The sequence below is a fragment of the Colossoma macropomum genome, unplaced genomic scaffold (genome assembly GCF_904425465.1).
Source record: "Colossoma macropomum unplaced genomic scaffold, Colossoma_macropomum, whole genome shotgun sequence".
NCBI classification, from domain to species: Eukaryota; Metazoa; Chordata; class Actinopteri; order Characiformes; family Serrasalmidae; genus Colossoma; species Colossoma macropomum.
This window is the reverse complement of record NW_023494798.1, coordinates 17,490,058-17,515,689: the sequence shown is the minus strand read 5'-3', so window position 1 is coordinate 17,515,689 and position 25,632 is coordinate 17,490,058. Positions and strand designations below refer to the sequence as shown.

At 40.3% G+C, this 25,632-nt stretch overlaps 1 protein-coding gene across 2 annotated transcripts in view; it reads right to left on the bottom strand.

Moving 5' to 3' along the window:
• Positions 1–18,493: 18,493 nt before the first annotated feature.
• The window catches only part of cdh13 (cadherin 13, H-cadherin (heart)), a 504,621-nt gene continuing 497,482 nt past the window's right edge, over positions 18,494–25,632 (bottom strand). For both annotated transcript variants that reach the window (XM_036585553.1, XM_036585554.1), the window contains one exon: positions 18,494–19,642. In XM_036585553.1, coding sequence (XP_036441446.1) covers positions 19,635–19,642 — 8 coding nt within the window. In that variant the 3' untranslated portion in view covers positions 18,494–19,634. The remainder of the gene's footprint in view (positions 19,643–25,632) is intronic.

Here is a 25,632-nt window from a genome sequence, read left to right as displayed (position 1 = left end):
CTACTAGAATATTATATGCCTTACTCTTGGAGTCATTATTGTTGAATGACCACTTCAGGGAAGGTTAACAAAACTGGTGAATCTGCCTGACAGTAGATCCAAACTCATCAGAAATAGTTTCTCAAAAATCTCTTTTGACTGAGACATTGCATGCACTAACAAATGTTGAGGTAAAGACGAGACTTTGATGGCAAAGCCTCAGGTTGATATTTTTTAAACAGGGAAGGGTCACCCAACTGATTGAACTTCCTGTTCTGATCATTCTAGAGGTTTACATACTTTTGCCAGCTGAAATATACAATGTAGAATGGGATGCTCTGGAGCAGCTGCACAAGAGTCTAACGTCACTATGTCCAACAGCAAGCATCAGCTAGAGGGGTACAAAGCCCCCAGCACTGGTCTGTGGAGCAGTAGAACTGCATTCTCTGGAGGGATGGTGCTACATTCAATACTTTTGGGATGAGTTAGAGTGGAATTGTGATCCAGAGCTGATCATCCAACACCAGTATCTGACCTCACTAATGCTCTTGTGGCTGAATGCAATCAATTCCTCACAGCAATGTTCCAACATCTAGGGTAAAGACTTCTCAGTAGATGCTGTTACTGTAGTAAAAAGGAACAAAATTACTTTTCATACATTTGATTTTTTAGTTTTTAGACTATAGTTCACATCAATATACAATTATAAATCTGATTTATATGCACCATATTTGATGTTGTCATTTGGCTAGGGCCATCATTTTGCTATTCAGATCATTGTAAATGATCATCAAAATTGTTATGGGCAGAAACAGAAGTAAATCATACATTTGCACGCTAAGCAACATGCAAACCAGTGAACATTCTCCACTGAAAACTCAAGTTAGGCTCTGAAAGCTCCTCCATGCCTAACAGGAATTTACAACCCCAACAGACGGATATTGTTGCTGCTTGATGAGGTGCCACTCCATGTCAAATTTAGTTGGGTTGGCTGCTCTCTCGATCCACACAGAGAGAATGGGGTGCAAATAGATGAACAGCTTTCATCTGGTTTATTGATGGCTCTGTCTTAAATATACTGTACAATATGATGCAGATGATCCAGACATCCTCTCCAGAGCCTAGTTGAAGCTGTAAAAAGCTTACTGTTTGATTTGTTCACTCCACTGCACTCTCAAAGATTGAATTAAAAATGCTAATCTCCTCATCGCTATTTGCCAGAGCAAGCATGTAAACAATATAGGTGATCAGGAGGAGCGCCAGAATGGAAAGCAGGATTGCATGTGTGCTTTGCCTAACTGAGCGTTACGCTAGTAGCACTTGGGTTGGCTAGCACACCAGCTGCTGGCATGAACACTATTCAGACTAATTTTTCCTGAGGCCTGTCATCTGTTAGGTGCATGACACTCAGCTATTAGGGTTATCTGTGGTAATATTGAGTCAGGCATGGCGCATGCTCATTTGCTGAAGCGTGCAGTGAATATCACAGAGGGGTTTTGAGCTTTAGGGGCATTCAAGTGGGGCTGTTTCAAAGTGGTATGTGCCATAAACATGCCAGGATGTCTAATTTCCTAACCACTGAAGTCTTAAATAACTTTTAAATAAACTGCTGTGAAAATCCTAAACTTTTTTTTTTTAATCAGCAATTATATCTTACTCTGAAATATCTTTCACTGCATACAGAGCAGCCGACTGCTGGCAAAAGTTTGTTTTCTGTCAGGCAGATTAAACCCGGTGCATGGATGTGTGTACACACTCAGCCAATCAGAATGAAACTGACAAAATGCAATAGAAATCAGACATTTAAGTCTAGAAACTGGCAGACTGAGTGGAACAATTCTTTTCAGCTAAAATAAAGAAGAAATGTTAAGTGGCCTATTTCAATACACTGAATCGTTGTTAACATATTCCACAGTATAAATTCCACACTTTTGTATGAATTCAATGTACTATGTAAACATGGTTAGTTTCAAAATTTACCATTCACACCTCAGTCCATACAGCCCATATATGAAAATTGAGTTGCAAAAACGCCCTAGTTTAAATTCATCATGGTTGAGATGTCAAAATAATAATCACATTTGCATTTGTCTTTCTATTCAGTCAATGGCAGTTCAGCCCACCCATTCACTTGAAATGGTGGGGATCGTTTTCTGTAGACTAGAGGTCTGCTACTCAACCTGAGTTTGTGTGGTCTACAGTTTCATGGCTGAGCTGTTGTTGCTCCTCGACACTTACATTTCATAAAAATAGAACTTTCAGTTGGCCGGGGCAGATCTAGCAGGGCAGAAATTTAATGAACCGACTTGCGGCAAAGGTGACATCATATGACAGTGCCACGTTTAAAGTCACTGACTTCCTCAGTACCACCTATACTGCCAGTGTTTGACTATAGAGATTGCATGGCTATGTGCTTGATTTGATCTAGCTGTTACAAATGGGTGTGGTTGAAACATTGAATTGAGTAATAAGGAGGGGTGTCCACATACTTTTGGCCATATAGTGTATCTAAGCCTACAGCACTAAGCCTGTACCTTACCATTCAGCAAACAAACCTTTTGTTAAATTTTGTGTTTAGTTTCCAGTATTTGTAGCTTTCTCTCATTATAGCAAACATTAGCACCAGCACCAGTACAGTAAAATCTGCCTCTGCATCTTTTCAAACTGTTAACAACACAGCAGTGCTGATAGAGCCAAGATACATGGTGGAGAAGGTTGGTCATACTTTCTGAACCCTGCATAGAGTTCCACGTTTAGTAGCGCAGAGGTGTTCAAAAAGGCAAAAAAGCCCAAGACATTTTGAGGAGTTTTATCAGATAAACTGAATCCATACAAGCATGAGTGCAATTTGAGGGCAGATGATCAAAGCACAGCTGGAATGCTGCAATCAAACCTGTGAGCAAGACAAACCCCTGTGAAAGAGGCAGAGAGAGAAGGTGAGAGAGACAGAGAGGAGGGAGATCAATGGTGAGATTTTCCATTTAAATATCAAACAGCTAAAGGCCTGCGTTAATGTGACCATTAATTGTGCGGGTGGATTTATGAGACAGCTAGCAGCCTGCAGCACGTTTAAACGGATAACCTTGATTACCTCACACATACAAATGTGGCTAATGGTGGGAGAAAGTGTTCAATCAGCGCTCATCCCAGACTGCTGCATGCCCCAGTGTCCTGCTGAGAGAAGTGCTCACTACTCAGAATCCCAACAGGTCAGTCATGGAGGGTGATGGGAATTGCAATCAAAATGCATTCTTTCTTTGTTTAACACTCTTTTGCTTTCACAGTCCCAACAGAAGGCCTAGATTTTCTCACTGCTTAAAGGGTCTGTATCATGGAAAACTACCTTTTTTTGAAATAAAAGAGTTTGATGTAGTATGTTAACATTTTTTAAAAACATACCATTCACTCCCAGTCCATGCAGTCTATATAAGGAACCTAAGATGCAAAAACAGCCTGTTTTCACCTTTTTTTTTGATGTCAGGACAACCAACACACATTCATCTTTTCAGCCAAAAGCTGTTTAGCTCCACCCATTCATGGTGAAGCTATAAGGAACGTTTCAGTTTGGACATCTTTTTGCACAATACAGCGCAACCAATCAGAACAGAGGTCATTTACGTAAATCTTCTTAAAGGCACAGTAACAAAAACAGCCATTTTAAAATCAAAGAGATAAAGAGAGGTTTGGAAATGGTTTTGTAAATTGAAATGTGAAAAAACTGTTGAATAAAGAGATTAAGGACATTTTTGTATTTTGGTACCATTTTAGTTTACACAGAAAATGCTGATTATTTGAAGCATGCTGAAAAACTGAATGCACTAAACATGGAGTCTAAAATCACTAATCCTCCTGCAGTTGTACCTTACTGCAGGTTTCACCTCCAAAACCCAAATCTCACACATTTGATCTAGCTAATCAAGGACTCGCTAATGAAAGACAACTGATAGCTTGATTAGGCTCTTTCATGAAACTATGACCTCACAACCGCAGAGGGCCTCGCATCAACATGTTAAAAAAAAACAAATAAAAAAAGCAAGTTTGAATGTTTAACATGCTAACTTTTTGGCCAATTACCACATATTCTTTGAAATGGTGGGGAGTGGTTTCTGTAGGTTCTGTAGAGGTCTGCTACCCAACGTGAGTTTGTGTGGTCTACAGCTCCATGACTGAGCTGTTGTTGCTCCAGTGCCATTATATAGTAATAGCACTTACAGTTGACCAGGGCAGATCTAGCAGGGCAGAAATTCCATGAACTGAGTTCTTCAATGCCAAAAAACTGAATGTACTAAACTAAACATAGACTCTAGAACCAGTAATCCCAGTGCAGTTGTACCTTTCTGCCGGTTTCACCTCCAAAATCACAAACTTTACACCTCTAGCTCATTAAGGACTTGCTAGTCAAAGACAATTGATAGCTTGATTAGGGTCCTGCATGGACCTATGACCTCACAACCGCAGGGAAAAGTGTGAATCTTTAACATGCACATTTTTTGACCAGTTATTATATATTCCTGTCATGTGGTGAGATGGAAGGTTAAGGGAGTAATGGGAGCAGCTAGGTGATCGATGTCAAGTTAGTTGAATATTTGTATACATTTTTTTTTTCATTTTTGCCAACCGTAATCTGAGCTACGGCAGGACTGAACTGCCGCATTGAAAACCACCTATCAAAGAAAACACACTAAACACGTTTTTAATAGATTATTTTATGATTAAAGAAATACAGACTATATGTCGTCTGATGTTCTACAGCGACGGGATGCCAAAAAAGTAGCCTTCTGTCAGCTGTTCAATAAATTTACATTTTTGCCAACCGATGATGCATAACAGCATGAAGTTCCATGCAGGGCAGCAAATAATGACGCTTTTAAAAGTGCATGGCTCAGATGCAAAAACCTATTTACTGCAACAGTGTGAACTCTGCTTAATGCTGTTCTCTCGCGTGACATTTCTTCTGTGAATAAACAATATGGAGAGGAGTGTGGAGACTGACTGCCTGAGTGAGTTGTATATTTGTGAGCATTGAGCAAACTTGTTTAACACAAACACAAGACTACCCGCTAATGATTATGGGCTGTGGTTCAAATTACCAATTTAAGTAGTTCAATCATAACTAAGCACATGTGCATTCAAAACTGAAAATTTCACTCCAGTCTCACTCTAGCCAGCTGATAATCACCTCTAGTCACCTTAGCTAAGTTGGCAACTCGATAAAGTTCTCATTAATATTTATATAAAATCTTCATATCAGGGGGGTTTCAAATTTTTCATAGCCTAGGCCCACAAAATTCCTTAATCCTCAAAGAATGCTCTCTGACACCTTTGAGAGTGTATATCACTTTCCCAATCCGGATCCTGTGGTACCCCCTTCTCTGCTCATTTTAATGTTTTTCCCTGCTCTAACACATCCACTACAACTCAGCTGATTACAGGGGTACTGGTGTATGTGCACGTGTGCAGTACTGAAAGTGTATAGGCCAGGGGCATTGCTGCAGGGGGGCCTGAGGGGACCTAGGCCCTGCCACTTGAAAGTCAGCCCCCCTCAGATTTTTGATCATTAAAAAAAGTTTTCAGATGCCACTGAAAATATTACAAATTGTAAGGTCATCATGGGCAAATTGGTGCTGTTGTCCTTCATTCTCATAATTTTTTTACACATTAAATGAATAAAATAGACAAAATTCTCAGAAGAATTTTTCAGTAGATACTATCACCACAGCAACGTTTACACAGCTGCATGCTACTCTCAGGCCCACAAACAGACACAGAAAGATGCTTTTTTTCACTGCCAACATAAACACATTACTCCACTAGAAGGGTTTTCATCCATCTCTTGGATCTGAATTTTGAAATGCACATAAAAAAACCCTGGATGGAAAAGCTAGAAATAATATAAAAAATATTCAACATTTAAAAATATCACAAAAGCAGTTTTTACATACAGGTGAGGTGGAAAAGTTGAGAAATGCAAAAAACAGATATATTTTTCACTTGTTTGGCACTATGCTGACAGAGGGCTATTAAAACTGCTCTACAAGTAATAACTAAACACTAATAAAGGTTCGATTCCTCCGCTCTGTACGCCACGCATGGTGAGTGGGACTCTTGTCTCGCATCATACAGCCCAAATGTGTCATGTCACCCTCAGGGATTTGCTCAAAACAGTTTTAAATTAATTAAATTTCTGAAATATTGAAATGGAATCCCTGCTACTGTTTTTCTTGTTGATGAAAACTTAACTGAGCTGTGCTAATTATCATAGGCTACTTACTTAGTTCGTGAATATCAGGGGTTGGCAGATCAATACAGAAATATTGACGCTTCAGATCATGATGTTTCCTTTTGAGAATCAATCCTTATATGACAATATTGATACCAGGTGTTTTGTTTAAGCAGTTAACTGAATATACATCAGCATTATTAAACTGATGGTAAAAAAGTAAAAAAGTGATCATAGCACATAAATCAAGGCACATAAATGTGCATAAATGTGTGGGAGATTCTTCTTTTCCTTCCACCCTCTCCCTCTGTTTCTCACACAGGCACAGACAGCTACACAGTGAATTCTCTATAATAGCAGTTGAAGCCTAAATTTTCCTTTGATGGTTTATGTGGCAGCATATTTAATACTAACGCAAAAGCTACCAAATATTTTTAATGCCCACATTTTTCACTGGTTTCACTGTAGAAATCACAAACAATCCCCTATTAGTACTGGTATTTGTATCAGGATATTAGCCTTGGTGCTACTTGGTATTGGATCAAAATATTTGTGGTATCAGCCATCTCTAGTGAGTAATAGTAGATGACCGCTGTAGATAAAACAACAACCAATACTCTGAAAAAAGCAACAAGAACTTCATAGCCTTCAACCAGTTCCCCTAGACATCTACCCATAGTGCCTTAAAAGCTGGATGTTGGTTAATTAGCCATTACTGGCTGTGGTATTCTGTCAGATGCTATAGTGACTAAAGGTAAGCAGTCGTGTGTTGTGTTTAATGTTCTTTTTTTTTCTTACCTATAATAAAGCTGCCTCACTGATGGTCACATTTCTCACTATGTCACTGTCTCAAGGCCTTAATCATTGCTAGCACAGACACCCCCCCACCCCCACCCCCCAAATTGAGACTGTGGCTATGTCAGTGGTGAAGGCAGTGAGTTTTCAGGGCAGAGAGACAAGTGTAATCCTTACTCATTATTACTGGCCAGCAGTTGGACTTACCTGGACACGTAATTAAGTGCTGATAGGCCCCCCTCTCACTGTGCGTTGGTTTAATCATCTCCTGATGAGTACTGATGAGCTTCTGGTGAGTTGTGTGCTGTAGCGTGTGTGTGTGTGTGTGTGTGTGTGTGGTCTCAGCTTCACTCATTACAGGCAGGTATTGATCACAGGTCTGTGTGTCCTTGACTAGGTGATGAATGACTGTGTGTGTGTGTGTGTGTGTACGTGTAGGTGTGTGTGTTGCTGGAGATTAATGATGCGATTTTGATGGCCATAGTGTGTGTTTTTGATGGTGTGACTGTGCATCCCTGTGTGATCTAGATAAAGTTAGCAACAGCAAAATAAAGTAGGACTGCATGAGCGTAGGTGTGTGAAAGTGCATGTTTGTGTGCATACACGTGTCTGAGTGCTGGTAATTGTAGCAGAGATGTGCTGGATGCTGTCCTGTTGCTTTGCTGATTGGCTGGCTGGCTCTTTCCGGGCGAGTCAGTAATAAGGTGGCCTAGGTGATCCACCCGTCTTCAATAATACATGAATGCACACTGCTACATGCTAGCGTCCTCCATTCTGCAAGACACAAAAGCAGGAGACAGCAGCAGCATGCTCTTTTTGTCCATAATTACCTCCAACTTGGGCGTCCGTGTGGGTGGCACAGAGAGATGGCCATGTCTGCACTTGTTGGAGCTCTAAGAGAACATGCAGGCTGAACAGCAGAACACGGTGGGGCTACGGTTCTGTGTGTCTGATTTTTTTCTTCCTTTCAGGCTGGTGTCATGCTGGAATCAAAGCCACTGCTAACACCTTCTACAGTGCGAATGGAATTCTGCAGCCTATCACAATATGCTAACGGAGGGTGTGAAGTCGTCCCTTTTTTTCCACTCTTCCTGTCTGTACTTTAGAAAGGTTCCATAGACACAGACTGATCAGAGACAAAACTCCAGGATCAGATAGCTAGTGCTCTTCTTCTGTAAAAGAGTAAGCTTGTGGAATTTCAGTGAGGAGCAGTGCCTCAGGGTTGCAGATGGGGGGCAGGATCACATAAATCTGGGCACACAGACAGATAAATGTTTAAACACAGCATGGCTCAGGCTGTACTCTCACCTGCTCTCTGCCACTGGTGAAAGATACAGCACAAACCCAGAGAGATACAGCTTTCTGCTTCTCATCACACACTGAAATATCTCTCTCCTTCCTGTTGAAAACACACTCACACATACACACACGCTTGTATTTATACTTTGTGAGGACATGGAGTCAAATACATGCATAGTACTGTGCAGAAGTCTTAGGCACCTAAGCTACTGAATCAATTTACCTCAGTAATACATGTGAAAACACCATATAACATTATAATAAATACAAATAAACACAAATACAGTAAAACGTAACAAAAAATTCTTGTTTTCAAAAAAGTATCTGATAATTTGTGAGCTGCAAATAGATATACTTTTATTCCTACTCTCCCATAATTTAACTTATGTCTATTTTTTATTTCTGCCTAATTTATGTCTATTTTTATTTCTGCCTAATAAATGTAAATTTATGTGCAATTATATGTCTTGCTACTGTAACACTGCAATTTTGGGATCAATTAAGTTCTACCTGCCTTCATAACGATAGAAACCACAGACAGATAAAGGTATAGGAACCACAGCAACTGACACGAAGTGACAGACCATGTAAAATTACAGAGTAGGGTCACAGAGTGCTGAGACGCATAGTGCATAAAAGTCACCAACGCTCTGCTGACTCAGTAACTCTAAACAACAACAGCACAAAAACTGTGGACCAGGAGCTTCATGGCCTGTGTTTTTATGGCTAAGCAGCTGCATGCAAGCCTTGTATCACCAAGCATCTGTATCTGGCAGTCTGACGGAAGAGTCTGGGTTTGGGATATGCCAGGAGAACATTACCTGCCTGACTGTATTGTGCCAAATGTAAAGTTTGGTGGCTGAGGGATTATGCTATGGGGTTGTTTTTCAGGGGTTGGCCTAGACCCCTTAATTCCAGTGATGGGACACACTCCAAAATCTTGTAGAAAGTCTTCACAGAAGAATGGAAGCTGTCATAGCTGCAAAGCGGGGGACCAACTCCATATTAATGCCTATGGATTTAGAATGGGATGTCATAAAAGCTCCTGTAGGATGGTCCTAATACTTTCATAAAATATGCCATAAAATATGTGTAGTGACATATGGAATATATAGAGGGTGCTCTAACAATCCAGAGAATATAATTCCACTGCTGCACAGCCTTTTATTAACATTTGTCATTGTGAAAGGTGACCATAGACTCATATGGGGCTGCTCCAGAGCATCATATTCAGCAGTAGCTAATCATGTCTGATGAGTAACATAATGGAGACTGCCTCAGACGAGCTAATAAGCTACAACTACAGCTAACTGGTAACGCTGGATGCTGATACAGACTTGTCTTCAACAGGCAGGGCTGCCAGCTCTCACGCACTGGATGTGAGACTCATGCAATTCAGTCTAATCTCACGCTCTCACGCCATGCTCTACATTTCTCATGCATTTTTATATACATTTTTACAAAACGACCTACCAGTGAATCTGAGCACTCATAAAGTTTCCTATGGAAACTTGGATGGGCATGACAAATCCACGTGTGGGCCAAACTTCACTCTCTCGTACAAACTTTCACCATCTCTCGCTCACAGATTCTGTCTCTCTTACTCAGTTCATTGACCTCTTTCACATATTATATGTTCATTCGTCATTACATTTCCTTACACATCTATTGTCACATCTATTGTTATGAAGGCAGGTAGAACTTAATTGATCCCAAAATTGCAATGTTACAGTAGCAAGACATATAATTGCACATAAATTTACATTTATTAGGCAGAAATAAAAATAGACATAAATTAGGCAGAAATAAAAAATAGACATAAGTTAAATTATGGGAGAGTAGGAATAAAAGTATATCTATTTGCATATTTACATAGCATTTAAGACAGATTTGCTGTAATTCCATGAGGGCAGGTATTGCACCAAGTGGTATGAGGCAGTTTGCAACACAATGAGTATAAACATAACACAGGAGTAACAGTAGTATTGACAGTCTAAAGTACGCAGTGAAAGTGTCATTACAGTAGCAGGTTATGATATATTGCACAGTGAGCATTAACAGGAGAGGTGATATAGTCATGTGATTCAGCACAATTCAGGCTGCAGGAGATCAGTACCATCTCAGTAGTAGAGACTCGTTGTAGAACCTTACAGCAGTGGGTAAGAAAGATCTTACATGGTGCTCTTTAACACAGCACAGCTTTAACAGTCTGCCACTGAATGTGCTGCTCTGTTTTTCCAGTGTAGCATGCAAGGGTTGAGAGGTATTGTCAAAGATGGATAACAGCTTGTTGACAGTCCTTTGTTCTGCCACAGCGTCCAAAGAGTCCAGCTTGACTCCTATAACAGAGCCAGCCTTCCTAATAAGTTTGTTTAATTTGTTCAGGGCACATTTTCTAATGCTGCTGCCCCAGCACACAACAGACTCTTAGAATGTTTATAGGAGCTTTGTACACAGACCAAAAGACCGCACCACTCTCAGGAAGGACAGCTGGCTTTGGCCCATCTAGTACACAGCGTGAGTGTTACAGTTCCAATCCAGTTTGTTGTCCAAGTGCATATCCAGGTACTTGTACGTCCCTACCATCTCCATATCTACTCCTATCGATGGTGACTGGTGACAAGGCAGGTCTGGACTTCCTAAAGTCCAGCACCATCTGCTTAGTCTTACAGATGTTAAGCTGCAGCTGGTTCAGCTTACACCAGACAACAAATCCTTCACCAGCTTCCTGTATTCCTCCTCCTGTCCATTCCTCATAATAAAAAAGAATAAAAACTTGCTTCTTTGCACACAAGAACATTAATGACCACCATAACTTTAATATGCTGGTTATTTCTAGCATTTATGCCTTATAATTGTGCCATGTTGGATAACCATTTGTGGTTGCTGTATGTACTTAATATTACAGGAATTACTGTGCTGGGCTATATTTTTGCTTAAACGTGCCCTGTTCATTCGCTTATAATCCACATAACAATACTCCCCACATTCATCTCCAAAATGCTGACAGTGATTAGCATTGCTAATCACTGCTAATGTCACTGATAATATCTCTGAATACTTCTCCTACCAGAGTAATGAGAAGCTATTAGCTTCAGTGCATAAGACTGTAGGTGGGTGTTTGAGATGAGGCCCGCGAGGCCCAATTGTACCGCCACCACTGGTGGTACAATGCTTTTCTGCTTTTGTTCAACATTGATCAGCTTTCAGTCTTTGTTCCTCTGAAGTCTTAAATGTGGTCACTCTTCAAGTCACCTATCGTACATTTAAAAATAGTTTTTTTTGTTACAAATTAATTGTTGTGGACCAAACGCCCCCATAAAATGAAGCAAAGTATAGCATATTTACTTGCAAATATAAGCAATACTTTCCCATTTTATCCATCCATCCATCATCTAAACCACTTATCCTTCTGGGTCATGGTGCTTTCCCATTTTATGATTCTGTATATTTTCTCAGTATCACTGTGATGAAACACAACAAATACCCGAACAGTGATTTCAGTATTCGTCTACAGTCACCTCGGACAGAGTACTCGAGTCCCTGAGCCCATAACATGTTAGAATGTAACAAAGTCAGGATTTTTTTGCTGCTCCTGTCATGAGCACACACACAGTGGGAGCTCTGTGGGTTCTGACCTGTTGGTAAAGTAAACTTGCAGTAGTCAGGCTTGAGGCGTTCTCTCTTCCTTTTTGTCCTAATCAGGAGCTCAGCAGGAACAATTATGTCTCTGACAGCTCAGATCCTCACACACAGTGAGAGAGCATCTGCCCCCAGGCCTCTCCCCCCGTCACTTCCTACACACACACTCACTTTCACAAACACACACACACATTACCACATCCCATCTGCAACAGAGCAACAATCACCTGCATATCCTCTAAAAATACAGCACAACAAACAGGAGAGAAGAAGGGAGAGAGACAGAAGAGGAGAAAAAGAGGGAGACAGATAGCATTAAACAGAAGAGCTGGAAAGCAGCGTGAACAACAGCATGACTCCCTCATTCATTTTTTATGTCCAGAGATGAAACACTTTTTATTTACTCGTCGCTGGTAAAGCGAGATGGATGTGGACAGTGTGTGCAGCCAGTCAGCCACATAACACACACACACACACACACCTCTTTGAGTTGCACAGCATTGTGACTCACCTTTTCCATAAGGCCTTCTTCGCTTTAAAAATAAATTAGTTTATCTTTGCAACCAAAGAAAAGAAAGCCCCTACAGCACATACACTGACCATCAAATGTTTGGGGACACCTAATTGTTTAAACATTTTTACAATAAAAAAGCAGTTTCATAGTCAATTTGGAATAACCTAACATATTAAACAGAAGGCACAACTGACATTTGATCCCCTTGATGTAATGTCAGCACTCATCAACACTCAAATGGAGTAAATGGAGTGATGAAATAACTGAAGTCAGGGAGGAGGAACATGCCTGAGGTACCACCTCCTTCCAATCTAACATCCTATAATTTAGGAAATTTCCATCTCATTCTCATTTCCTATGATGAAGTGACCACAACACACCTCCACTTTATGTCCTCCTTGTTCCTCATTTATCTCTTTTAGTCCTGCCTCCTTCTAGTTGGGAGGATTTGATTGCATTCAGCCACAAGAGCATTAAAGAGATCAGGCACTGTTGTTGGTTGATTAGATCTGGATCACTCCTCTCCAACTCATCCATGAATTATCCCATCCATCCCTCTGATGGGGGGCTTTAAACCTCTCTAACCAACACTTGGCATGGGGTTATGGTGACCTTAGGCTCATATGCGGCTGCTACAGAACATCCCAATCTATTGGCAATGCTTTTCTACAGCGATTGGTGTACTTGTGCATTTACTAATTAGAAGTGGACCATGTTGGAAAGCTCCTCCTCCTTCCAATCTAACAGCCTACAAATTAGGAATTTTCCATCTCTACATTTCCTATGGTGTAGTTTTCGCACCCCTCCTTCACCCCATCTCCTCTCTGTTCTTCAGTCCTCTCTCAGGCCTACCCCTGTTCATCAAGGTGGAGGGGTTGTCTTCTGGCTCAAAGCAGAAGCTGCACAGAGCTCCAGTGCGAGTTCTCAGACTTCTCTCCCCTCTTTCTTCAACCATGTGTTGAAGGTGTGGGCCGAACAGGCAGAACAACCTTTGGGCCACAAGATTTTCAACATGTGCTTTTAACAATAGATCGGAAAAGAAAACTGTTAAATGGTCATTTAGGCAAACCCTTAACAAGGAAGACCCTTTGAAGAACATGATGCTGAGTGCAACTAAATATCACCCTGTTTAAACAGAAGGCAAGCATTCAACAGGTAGTGTATTTCGTTGTAGACAACAAACGAGTACATAGCACAATTCATTTAACATATTTAAAATGCACAAGAGAATAGGTCAGTAGAGGATTCTGTGTCAGTACTGAGCATGTCCTATGAAACACATGGCGGAATGGATGGTAATGAGAGGGCTTTGACTCTCTGTGTCATTTCTAAGGGTGGGGGCTCTCAGAGGATTTAACAACTGGGAGAGATAAATCCGCACTAAGTCACCTGTGGGAGAGGGATAGAGGGAGGAAGCTTCCTCCCTGCCACAGATCAGTGGAGGGAGTGCACATTGACTCTGTTCTTAATGGGAGAGGAGTGGGTCTCCACTTCCCAGGCTTCAATCTTCTACACAAAGACTGAGAGAAAGAAGCCTTTCAATGATTTTGTATGTAGCTGCTACTCTGTCAGATTCTTTGTTTTGTCATTTTGTCATTTTACCAGAAGCACCTGCAAAACAAGTGCACTTTAGAGGTTTACAGTTACAAACTGTAGCTGTTTGCTGAGAGTATCAGCCTCCTACCCTGTCCATCAATAGAAATGGGGTCACCAAAGGACCACTGCTGACCAGCTATTGTTTAGGGTGAACATTTTTAACACAGCAGTAATACCAATGTGGGAGTGGTATGCTTGTGTGTTTTGTACTGGAACAAGTTATGGAACAAGTTCAGTCTTAGAAGTTAGTTGCATTTTTTTCCCGCTTCTCAGTACCGGCTTCTTCACATCCTTTCAGACTCGTAATGAGTTGATTTGTACTTGACTGTTTTGACTGTAAATTAAATAAATGAGGGCTGGTTGCAGATTTTTGCACAGTACTTCACATGCAGACACAACACACACACACACACACACACACACTCACACACACATTAAGTCAGTACTTTATTATGTCCACCTGCACTGTATCTACACTTCTGTTCCTACCATTTAGAAGTAATGCCCATTACATAGGTGTATTATAATGTAGATAAACAATAAGTAACTGTAGCTCATCTGTTGCTGCACAGTTTGTCAGCAATCCTCTGCCCCATCCATCAATGAAAAGAGACCACCATGGACCACCGCTGGCCAGACATTATTTGAGTGGTGGACCATTCTCAGCAAAGAAGTGACATAGACATGGTGGTGGTATGTTAATGTATGTTGCTCTGGTTTGACTGTATCAGGCACAATTGAACTTCCAGGATTTGTAATTACTACACTTAAAAAGATGATTCTTCAAGGGTTCTTTAGTAAAGAGAATGGTTCAACATAGAACCATGGACACCCTAAGAACCATTTGCATGCTTAAATGGTTCTTTGCATAGTGAAATTCTTCCTGAGATTGACAGAGAATGTGTTGTATTTGTTTGAAAATGGTTCTATACAGCACCAACAAGGGTTCTTCTATTGTAATAAGCTTGACATCATAACAATAGCAGAACCCTTTTTGGTGCTATATAGCACCATTTTCCATAAGGTCTCTATTCTGTTCTAAAAAGAACCACTAAGCCATCTTTTTTAAGAGTATGCTTACTTATTGCCAACTTTATTAAACACCTACTTTGTGCATCTAGTAGACTGTAGCCCACCTGCTGCTATGCACAATGTGTATCAGTCACCATCTAATCCTTCATCATTGGTTAGTTTCTGACCACAGAACCACTCCTGGTTGGACCTTATTAGGTAGTGGACCTCTCTACACCTAGCAGTGACACTGATATGTGAAAAACCCCAGCAACACCACTGTGCCTAACACAGTCATATCAGTGGCAAAACCACTATTATGTTGGTGTCACTGCTGTTTTGAGAATGGCCCACCAGCTTAATAATTTCTGGTCAACAGTAGTCCTGTGGTCAGAAACTGATGTATGATGAATGAGGGCTGCTGACACATCAATAGATGGACCACAGGCTTTTAATGAAGTAGCTTGTTAGTGTATCTGTGTAATTGCACACCTATATAGTGATCTTGGGAGGAGGGTGGAACTCATAAAGTAGCCAGTGAGTAGAAGCACTAATGAAGTCAATGTGTGCGGGCATATACACCCACATACAGCATACACTGAATCTAATATACTGCACTAAATGATAGAATACAAAGCCTTTCAGTTTTACAAAGTTCCACAGTACAGAGCTGAGCATACATTAAATCTGCAAAGCATTTAAAAGCCCTAAGCAGAAGAATCATAAATTGTTTACAAGATGCACCACAATACCAGTAACTCAGCTAAGGAGTTCTGAAGTTTGGTGCCTCAGGCTGAAGAGAATGATAGAAGGTTCTTCAGCTGCCACTGTGGCCTAGCAGCAGATCTGAGCACGAACATTTCATAAAGACGGCTCTGTCCCACTGCAGCCCCTGATCCGAATCAAAGCCATGTTCCAATTACATTTCATTACTCAGATCCTAATGACACACCATGATCATTTATTGATTTAAAGTCAGCTCGCAATTGTTCCCACACAGCAGGGCGGTGTGGTTTTGTGCTCACAAAAAGGAAAGGTTCCGAGACAAGCCTGACACTATATAACTTCACCCGAAAAAAGGCCCCAGCTTTATTATTTACACAGCATAATTAAGAATTGATGTTACACAAAATGACTGGGAATTCACAATGAGACTGCAATCGGGGAAAGGAAGAGACTGTAGAAGGGAAAAGGATTGAGGTTACAGTGGTGACACAGAACAAGTCCCAGCTTTCAAGGATTCTTCCTATTTTAAATGGAATTCCATTTGTTCAGGTGTATTAGTAGCACAGCAGGTTAGAGCTCCAGAGCATGATGAAGCTGAAGGCCTCCTGCTTCCATTCCGGGCAGGGCAATAAAGCACCTGTCTTCCTACTCAGCATGGTGGCCCTGAAAGAAGAACTGTGAGAGATCACTGGCTCCACTGTGCATAAACAAAGCATAAAAGATGTACATTAGATCAATCATAAAACCCAGGTCTGTTATCATAAGGTTTTCAATTTATTAACACTTGCAGTCAACGTGAATCGGAATTCATAACGGATTTTTCTTACATAATTTGACGTATTGCCAAATGAAACGTGGTATTAGGGTCTATGAGCTAGCTGAGCATTTTGCCTGATGATAGGTGGGGGTGGTTGAAACGGAGGTGAAAAATGATATTATTTGTTAGTATTCTTTTGTAGCGTGTTCAAGGTATACATTTTCTCAGCCTGCTGTTGCATGGTGGTGCAGTCAAAACTCAGATACTTTCAAGATGGGCACTTATACAACCAGGGACATGGACAAACAAGGTAACAAAGGTCAATTTTGATTTTTGGTTGACTTTAAATGCATGGGTGTTCATCAACTATTCCTACATAACTTGAGGTGTTTGTGACCCAGCAATTACAGTACTGTGCAAAAGTTAGAGACCACCCATCATTTATTACATTTCCAGTCAAAACAGCCATTAAAACTATTCATTTTTCAGTGCAAGGAAAAAAAGCATGAAACGTGTATTTAACAGAAAATTACACAGAACCCTGAATAAATAAGTGTTTTTTTTCAGTATTTAGTGTGACCATTCTTTGCCTTTATAACAGCTTCCATTCTTTTCAAGAGACTTGCTTTCAGTTTTTAAAAGAAGAGACATTTTTTACATCTTCAAAGTTCAGTCTTAGAAGTTGGTTGCATTCTTTGCTTCGCATAATCCAAGTAATCGAAAACACATTCAATAATGTTGAGGTCTGGACTGAGGTGGTCAGTCCAATATTCAGAGAACACCAGCAGCGACTTTCCTAGATATACAAATTCTTCTGTTTTGGTCTGATTCCTTTTCTCAGTAACGGCTTCCTGACAGCTACATATCTTTTTGAACCCGTGGCACTAAGTCGTTTTCTCACAGTGGAAGGATGGACAGAAACAGCTTTGGAATAGTTCAGATCTGAAGCAAGAGTGGAGCTTGATTTTCTCTCATCTCTAAAAGATGAAAGCCTTACGCAAGTTTCCATTTGATGGGGACAGTTTTGGTGGTCTTACTGGTCTTAGTTGCAAGGAGTTCGCACTTGTTTTTGTACTTATTTTCCTTAGACTTTTGCCTTACTTATGCTTATCTTTTCAGAAGTATCTCCTGAAAACAGAATAATTTGTACTTAATAGAAATTAAGTAAATGAAGGGTGGTTCCTGACTTTTATCGCATTCTTTTCATTGTTCTGTACTGTATTACAAACTGATCTACAACCTGCCAAACATTTACACACACACACACACATATATATATTATATACACACACACACACACATCGCTTGGACATTGCTTACTTGGACAAAAAGCCACATCTATAGCATATAAACATGTACATGTAATTTTGATAAGTTCATCTCTACCGTGTAGCATACATTTGATCACTGAAGCACATGGACATTGACGTCCATTATAAATGGTTTTGAATCAACAGGTCTTGTGTTCTTTTGTAAGCTCAAGAAAGATACTGTCCAGGGAATCAATTGACTGCTACCTATTTAGCAAACAGAAATTTGGTTGAAAACTATAAGAGCATTGCTTTAAAGTTTAAATGGCTATAAATGTTTTCAGTGAAGTTTCTCTGCTGTGGTGTTGCTCGGCTATTTGAGTTCTATGTGTATAGTCCCACTGCTGTGTGCAGACTTTTTTGACACACTGAGGACAGATCAGCTGGCCAAAATCTATGTGCTGAGGCCTGGAAGACGATGGCATATCACCCTGAAACGGCAACTGTTCAACAGAGCCGTGGTGGCTCTCACTGAGGGGTCTTTGTAGTTTCAATCTATTACCTCCACCATTAGGGTCCATTTGGTTCCCGGTACTGCAGCGGGAGTGCGCTCATACTTCATGCTGTTTGTTCATAATGGACGTATCTGATCTGCAGAGAGCCTGAAAGTTCCAAGCTAGCCTTAAATGAAAGAAAAAGCAAAGTTAAAGTGGTGGGAAGTACAGTAACGGCTTTATTAAATTAGTGCAAAAGACAGACATAACTCATTCGTAACGTCATTGTTTTCTTTGCTTTACCAGGACTTATGGGGTCTTCCACACAAACCCACACACACATATTGTTATTTTTTTTTTTCTCTCTCTTTTTTTTTCCTCTTCTCACAAGCTTAAAAGACGAACCACCAAACCGACAGCCTTCCTTGGCCTCTCTGCGGGGGTCGAGGGGAGGGCGGGACTAAATGTCATACCAACAGATCCATGAAAACACAGTTCAGACAGATTGCCAGTTTGCAAATTAGTTTAAGACTCCAGATTCAACCACACATTCTCGAAAAAAACTGGAGCTAGTACATGAAAAAGAGGAAATACATCAATAGCATTAGAAATAGTGCCTAAAATTCGCAAAAAGATTCAGTTTTCTGTCTTTTATTCGTGAGGGGTAATTGAAGAGTCTGCAGTCAAATTACATAAGTTAATTAATACATTTTGTACAATGGTAAAAAATAAAATATATATTGTGTACTTTTTGTCCCCCACTGGTTTCACACCATTACTAGAAAGATATATTCCACTCCATAACAACTAATGCAATTTAAAAACCGAAAACAGAAAATAAAGACTCCAGAGATTTGACTTTAAACTTTGAAGGCTTTTGGCTACCACCTTGCCCTAAGAAACCACAGTCACTGCAGACTAAACAGGCCTTTACATCCTCTCCATACATTAGTAAACAAAGTTGTACAGTAGTCTTTAACCAGAGACAAATAAAATACATCATAAAGTCCAGTTGCTTCTCCCCCATCCGCTACGTCCTTATTATCCAGTGAGAGTTCATTGAGGTGGTGGCCATGACAGTGTCCAGAGGTATGATGAGAGTGATGGGGTAAGGGAGGAGAGGAGTGAGGTGGAGAGAAAGGGAGATCAGGGAATGGTGCTGGGAGGGAGGTGGGGAGAGAGAAATATAGAGCTAAAGTGTAGGCTTCGGGGGAGGGTGTGACTGGGGGAGTCTTTTGAAACGTGTGTGAGAGGTCCTCTCCTGTTGCCTCGGCCTTGGTTTGATGGGGGCACAGACTGGTAGATATTCTTCAGCTTTTGCGAGAGGACCACAGAAAGGTTCAGCAGAAATTTACAGGCCTGAGAGAAAGAGAGAGAGAGAAAGAGAGAGAGAGAAAGAGAGAGAGAGAGAGAGGCTGTGAAAGTGGGCAAGGCCAGAATGGACAGTGAAGACTTAGAGCAGTATTATCACAAGTTACCACAAGTGTATCACAGATGAAATGCAATCAAAGTAACATCAGCTCAAATAACATAATTACAGTCCTAGGAAGTGAAGTGTAAAATATTTTGTATGATACTAAACTGAGTGTTACATTAAACAAGATTTAAAAAGTACAAGATTTAAAAAAAAATGGCTGCCACAAATGATAAAGGAGCCTAAGTTAATGTGATGACAGTCTTTGCAAGAATATTCTAATTTGGATGGATGGATTCTCAAATACCTTTATTCTAATAATTTAATTTAAAATGTCTACAAATTCAAGTAATGCAATATCATTTTTATTAATTTCAAAAGGATATTATTGATAAAATGAAAAAAAAAACAAGGAATAGATGTCATAACACTGCCTAACAACAATCTAAATTTGCTGATTAGAAGTGTCAGGGCTCGGCCTAATATTCGAATGAGCACTCTTGATTGACATTCCTCTGTTTAGTACTCTCACCCACTCTATGCTACTCAGGCTGAAGAATATAGTGGAAAAACCAGGGATTAATCAAGCCTACATGTATGAACTTACTGATGCTGATTTTACGAAACAGACAGGAGTTCAGCGACCACATAGTCTTTGCTTATTATTCTGTAGTTGTTTCTGTAGTTGTGTTCACTTATTATAGGGGGACCATATTTTGGTTTTCAAAAAAGAGGACACTGGGGGCAGGAGGGCTGCACAGGGAAGAGTGTAGAAAGCAATTGTCAAGATGAAAGCAAAGCCAAATCCAGCACATTTTGGGCAATTTAGAAATCCCAGCCAGGGTCCCAAAAAGAGGACATGTCCTGAAAAAAGAGGACGTGTGATCACCCTGACTTACTAGGTTGTTCAGGCTCAAAAAGAGTGACACCATTCAAGCAGGAATGCATCATTTTAATAAAGCCATGTAGGTGGAACAAGTGACATTATGAACTGAGAGACTAAAGCTTATGTGAGCTTTACCAAAGATAAGGACTGGCCAATTTACACTGAAAGGTTAGGAATTCTGGTGAAGGATATGTAGACAAGAGATTGGAATGATATTCACCAGGATATCATGTGCCATCAACACCAATATTAACTTAAGTAGCAAGTACTTACGTATTAAGGTTACTTTAGGTTACTCAGGCCTTTAAATCTCAAAGGAAATATTTTTCAAACAACTGATGCTAACACTTTACACAACCTCAGACAGCTACAACACCTGCCTTCAGCATGTCATGGCCAGGAACACGTTCAGCTTGATGTATGCATTATGACTTGTATGTTATATGTGAAAATGTGCCATATTCCTGCAGATTAGTTGGTATTTTTATCTTACCACATATGGCATGCGTGGAAGTGATGGTAACTAATTAGGCATGGACAGTGCTGAAAAGCATCAAACAGAAGCACTGTGTATAACAAAAGCATATCTACAACAAGTAGCAGCCACATGTGTAAAGTCTTCTTTACATTTCCTGGAGGAGAGGTGTGGTGAAAGCCACAGACCCAGATAGGTTTCAGACTGCCAGCCTGTGTCATTTAGCTTTTTCACATATTGTTAAACCCTGCTGTTGTTGAAAAGGGAAAGTTCCACCTGGGTTCCATTTCAGTTCCCTTCATTACTGAAATAATGTTAAAACAAAGCAAAACTGAGGCACTGGACACTGGATAAAAAAACCAACCACTAAGGTATGAAGGTAATATTGAGCTTCACTTTCTCGGGTGTCTCCCAGCATCTCCATTACTTCTCTCTCTCTTCCTGTGCTGCTCTGTCCTGTTCTTCCTTTTCTCCTGGGCTGCATCCACAAAATGAGATTAAGGACCACTTTTGAAAAATGCAAGCAGTAATTTTGCGAGACGTTCAGAAATGAATTGGCCTGTAGGCCTGAGAAACTCCAGACCGATCGAAGCGTGCCAGATCCGATGGGGGGAATATTTAATAGGAAGAACTATTGATTTTTTTCCCCCCCTCTTTTTTTTTTTAGTCTAGCCACTTTTGTATTTTTTTAGGCCCTAAGTGAATCTGAAAGGGAAATAAAAATTGAACAACGCTCAGAAGCACGGCGAAAATCTCCTCTGTTTCAGAAAAAAACGCCTTCTGCAAATGTAATGAGACTCCGGCAGCCTCTATTCACGCACGGAGCCCCGGTAACATACCAGGTAATTCTTTCTCCTTAGGCAAAAAGAGCGAGCGCCCAAACAAGAAAATACATAAGCAAATCAATTCACCTCGCTTCTGCAAGATGCAATGAAGTCGGGCGAGAAACGGATAAGAAATCCCACCCTCCCCCCTCCCCCTTCCCATGAGGAGAAGAGAGGAGGGAAGTGCAGGTCTGGCATCTGCTGCAGAGGGACGGTCCTGAGACGTGGAGGGAATGAGCGATGGAGGGAGCAGGACGAAAGAGTGTTTGATCTAATTAGCGTCATCCTGATTGGGCGAAAGTGGTTGTGGCAGCAGTCGGCTGGAGTTGGAGCAAACACGATAACACACATATGACCCCCGTGCTCTGACACGACAGGCTGGTGGCTCAACACATAATGGCCCTCCCTTCGGGTTTCGTCTCTTGCAAAGCAAGAAAAGTAACAGCATACGGCTGTCAACTTTCAAGACCTCCGCTAAGTCTCATTTTTACAAACTTTAACACTTAACCAGCTCATCCTCTGAATATACCCAGCTTCTTTGCCCCTGAGCCACAATTAAAGCTGCAATGACTCCCCTTCTGTACACAGCAAACGTCTTGTTTTCCATTCTTCTGCTGAACAGCGAAAACCTTTCAAGTCATCAAAGCAGATTATCGTCTCATGCATACGATGCACAACACTTGCAGAAGCCTGACAGCAAAAAACACTATAATTCCGTCCAGTTTCAATCTGAAATTAATTAAGCAAAAAGGGTGACAGTTTATCAGCAAGGTGCACAGCGCATGTCACATCAGAACAAAGGATTAAAAAAAGAAAAAGAAAATTAGACACTGCTGAACGGTTGGTCTCATGGATTTTTTCCCCCTCCTCCATCCTAGATAGGCTTCCTCTGTAGCCCGAGTGGATTAAAAGCGTAAAAGTGGTCGGCTCGGCAGAAAAGGGGATTTAAACTTCAGTGGAGGGCCGGTGGCTGAGTGGTGTGATGGACGGAGCTTGGGCTTATTTCCCTGTTTGTGGATTAATTACATTTTCCCCCTCCAAGAATCCTTTATCAGATTAAACTGCAGCTTTAGGAGTCTGCTCAGTCCATCGGCCGCTGCTGGCTCCTACTCTCCACAAACCACAAACCAGTTCTCTGTTACACTCAGCTCTCAATCTACAGGAACTGAGATGCCCTGGTTGAAAGCTACTCTTTTAAAAAGTAAGGGCGCCAGTCCACCCTTCATTTATTTACTGTACAATCAAAACAGACATTTAGTAAAAATTATTAATTTTTTTTAGGAAATACTTCTTAAGAGATTAGATATAAGGTAATCCACTTGCAGAAGACGAGTGAAAATAAGTGATAAACCAGGAGAATCTAAAATTGGAGATCAAAAAAGATCTAGAGAAATGGGACTCTTAACAACTATGCAAGACCTTGCAGACCACCAAAACGGTCACCATCAGATACACAGCACTTAAAGCTTTCATCTTTGAGAGAAAATTAAGCTCCACTTTTGCTCCAGATCTCAGATGTTTCTGTCCATCCTTCCACTGTGAGAGGACACTCAACACTATGAGTCTGAAAGGATGTGTAGCTGTCAAAAAGCTGATACTAAAAAAAAGGAAACAGACAAGAAAAAAAAACGGCAAATCTAACAAAGAAGTTGTTGGTGTTCTCAGAAACATGGACTGACCCCCCCAGAGTCCAGACGTCAAAATCACTGAATGTGTTTGTGATTGCACTGTAACATGCTGAGGTTAATTAAACAAGCTGGGTAACTGGTTACCTCACTTTTACCAGAACATTAGCAAATTAACTTTAGGCAAAAAATTATTCTTTTGAAAATGTAAGTTATTTAAGTAATTTTAATATAAGTAAACTTGCTTACAACATTATAGTAAAGTATACTGTGGCAATGTACAGTGTACTTCTAATGCTAAACTTTGGAGGTGTGGAAAAATGCAGATATCTTTGAAAAACTGAAACCAAGCCTCCAGAAAACTACCAATTCTTTTTCACATGTAATATTACTTGTTGAATGTAATGTGTAATTATCTGTTAAATAGTCAGAGACGATTCATTTTTTAATTAATGTCCAGTCAAAATGACCATTAAATATAGGTTATTCATTTTTCAGCATCAAAAAACAAAACAAAACAGATTTTAAATATTTTATATATTTAATTGCTGAGGCTTCTAAGTAATTTTCTGTTACATGTTTTTTTGGTTTGTTTTTTCGTTCTGACTGGCAATTAACTAAATAAAATTTCACCTTTGACTTTTCAATCGATGGTTCTTTAAAGAAGCATGTTTGAAAACGCTATCTGTGATTTAAATAACCTTTTTAAAGTTTAAAGAACATACATTCAAGCAGAGAATCGTTTAGAAACTTATATTTTCAAAAGTGTACTGGAGCTATTTTTCTATGAAAACAATCACACAATAAATAAATAAATACTGCAATAAATACTGAAAGACTGTAAAAGCTGAAGCCAGACTGTTTCTGTATTTGAAATGCTTTGTTGCTTTGTTCATGCAGATTTCCTTATTAGCAGAATTCCCTCTTTGTTTGAATTGTTGAAGCAGCTCCAGTGAGGCAACACTTTCCATCTTCATCAACAAATACAATAAACAGCAGCAAGCGCAAAAGGACTTTACTGTAGTCTCCAATCTCCAACAGACAGATGTGCTTTGCTTCCGCTTGGGGTTATTTGTTCATTTATGTATTTACTTTCTGCCCATACCTTAACACCTGTAGCCACAATTCTATATGGCCTTTACATTAAAAGGCCTCTCTGCTGCTGCAAGATAATGAACCCTGAGGGGCTGCTATTCACAGAGCAATTCCACAGCACACCAACAGGGGGCACTGTGGCTATCTGTGTGTGTGTGAACTCCAAAGCACAAGCTTCCATTCAGCATCAGCATCTGTACCCATCTGTTCTGGAGCCCAGGCCTAAGCTCACTGTTGGGAGCAGCAGCACAGCTTCATTTGTTTGCCTGTGAGATAACCCTGTTTGCATTCAATGATTGCTCATGTGGCCTCACTATCTGATAACCCTTTAACTGGTGTTGAGTGATTGAGGGAGGTGTTTTTTCCCTACTGGCTGGCTTGCTTCTCCTCACAGTCTCTTACAACCCTCATTGTCCGTGTTGTAATGGAAACCATTGCAAGTGAGACTGGGTCACAACGAAGAAACTGTAAGAAGTAAAGACACTAAAAAGGGTTTTTTGGAGAGATGCTGTAGAAGAACTACTGATTCCCTAAAGAACCTTTCAATGTATGGCACTTTAAAGACTCATCTATGTAAATGAGAAGCATGAGTAGAAAGAACCTTTTAACTCCTTTTCACAGAAGCAATCAAATGCAATTTCCACCTGTTTTGGAGGAGGTCCCTCAGCTGACCCATGCGTTTTTGTCCTTCAATAATGCTGATAGACTATATTTTGATGGAACTTTTTTGATTTATAAAACTGGAAACAACTGGATTATTGTCTTCCATGGGCAGAATGGCCACTAGCAGGCCTGCAAAAAAGGCTACAGTTTAAAGAACGTCCGCATCATGTTAAAGTCCTATAACAACTCAAGGTTTTCCTAGAACCCGGTTGACCGATAACCAATAAGGAATCTTTTTCTTATAATTGTGGACAAATTAAGTCAAAGCAAAGATCAAGTTGATGACAGTACATTCTCAAAAAATGGCCAAACAAAAAAACAACTGAAATTCCTTTCTAGTGATTTACATGTCATGTATTCATTGACT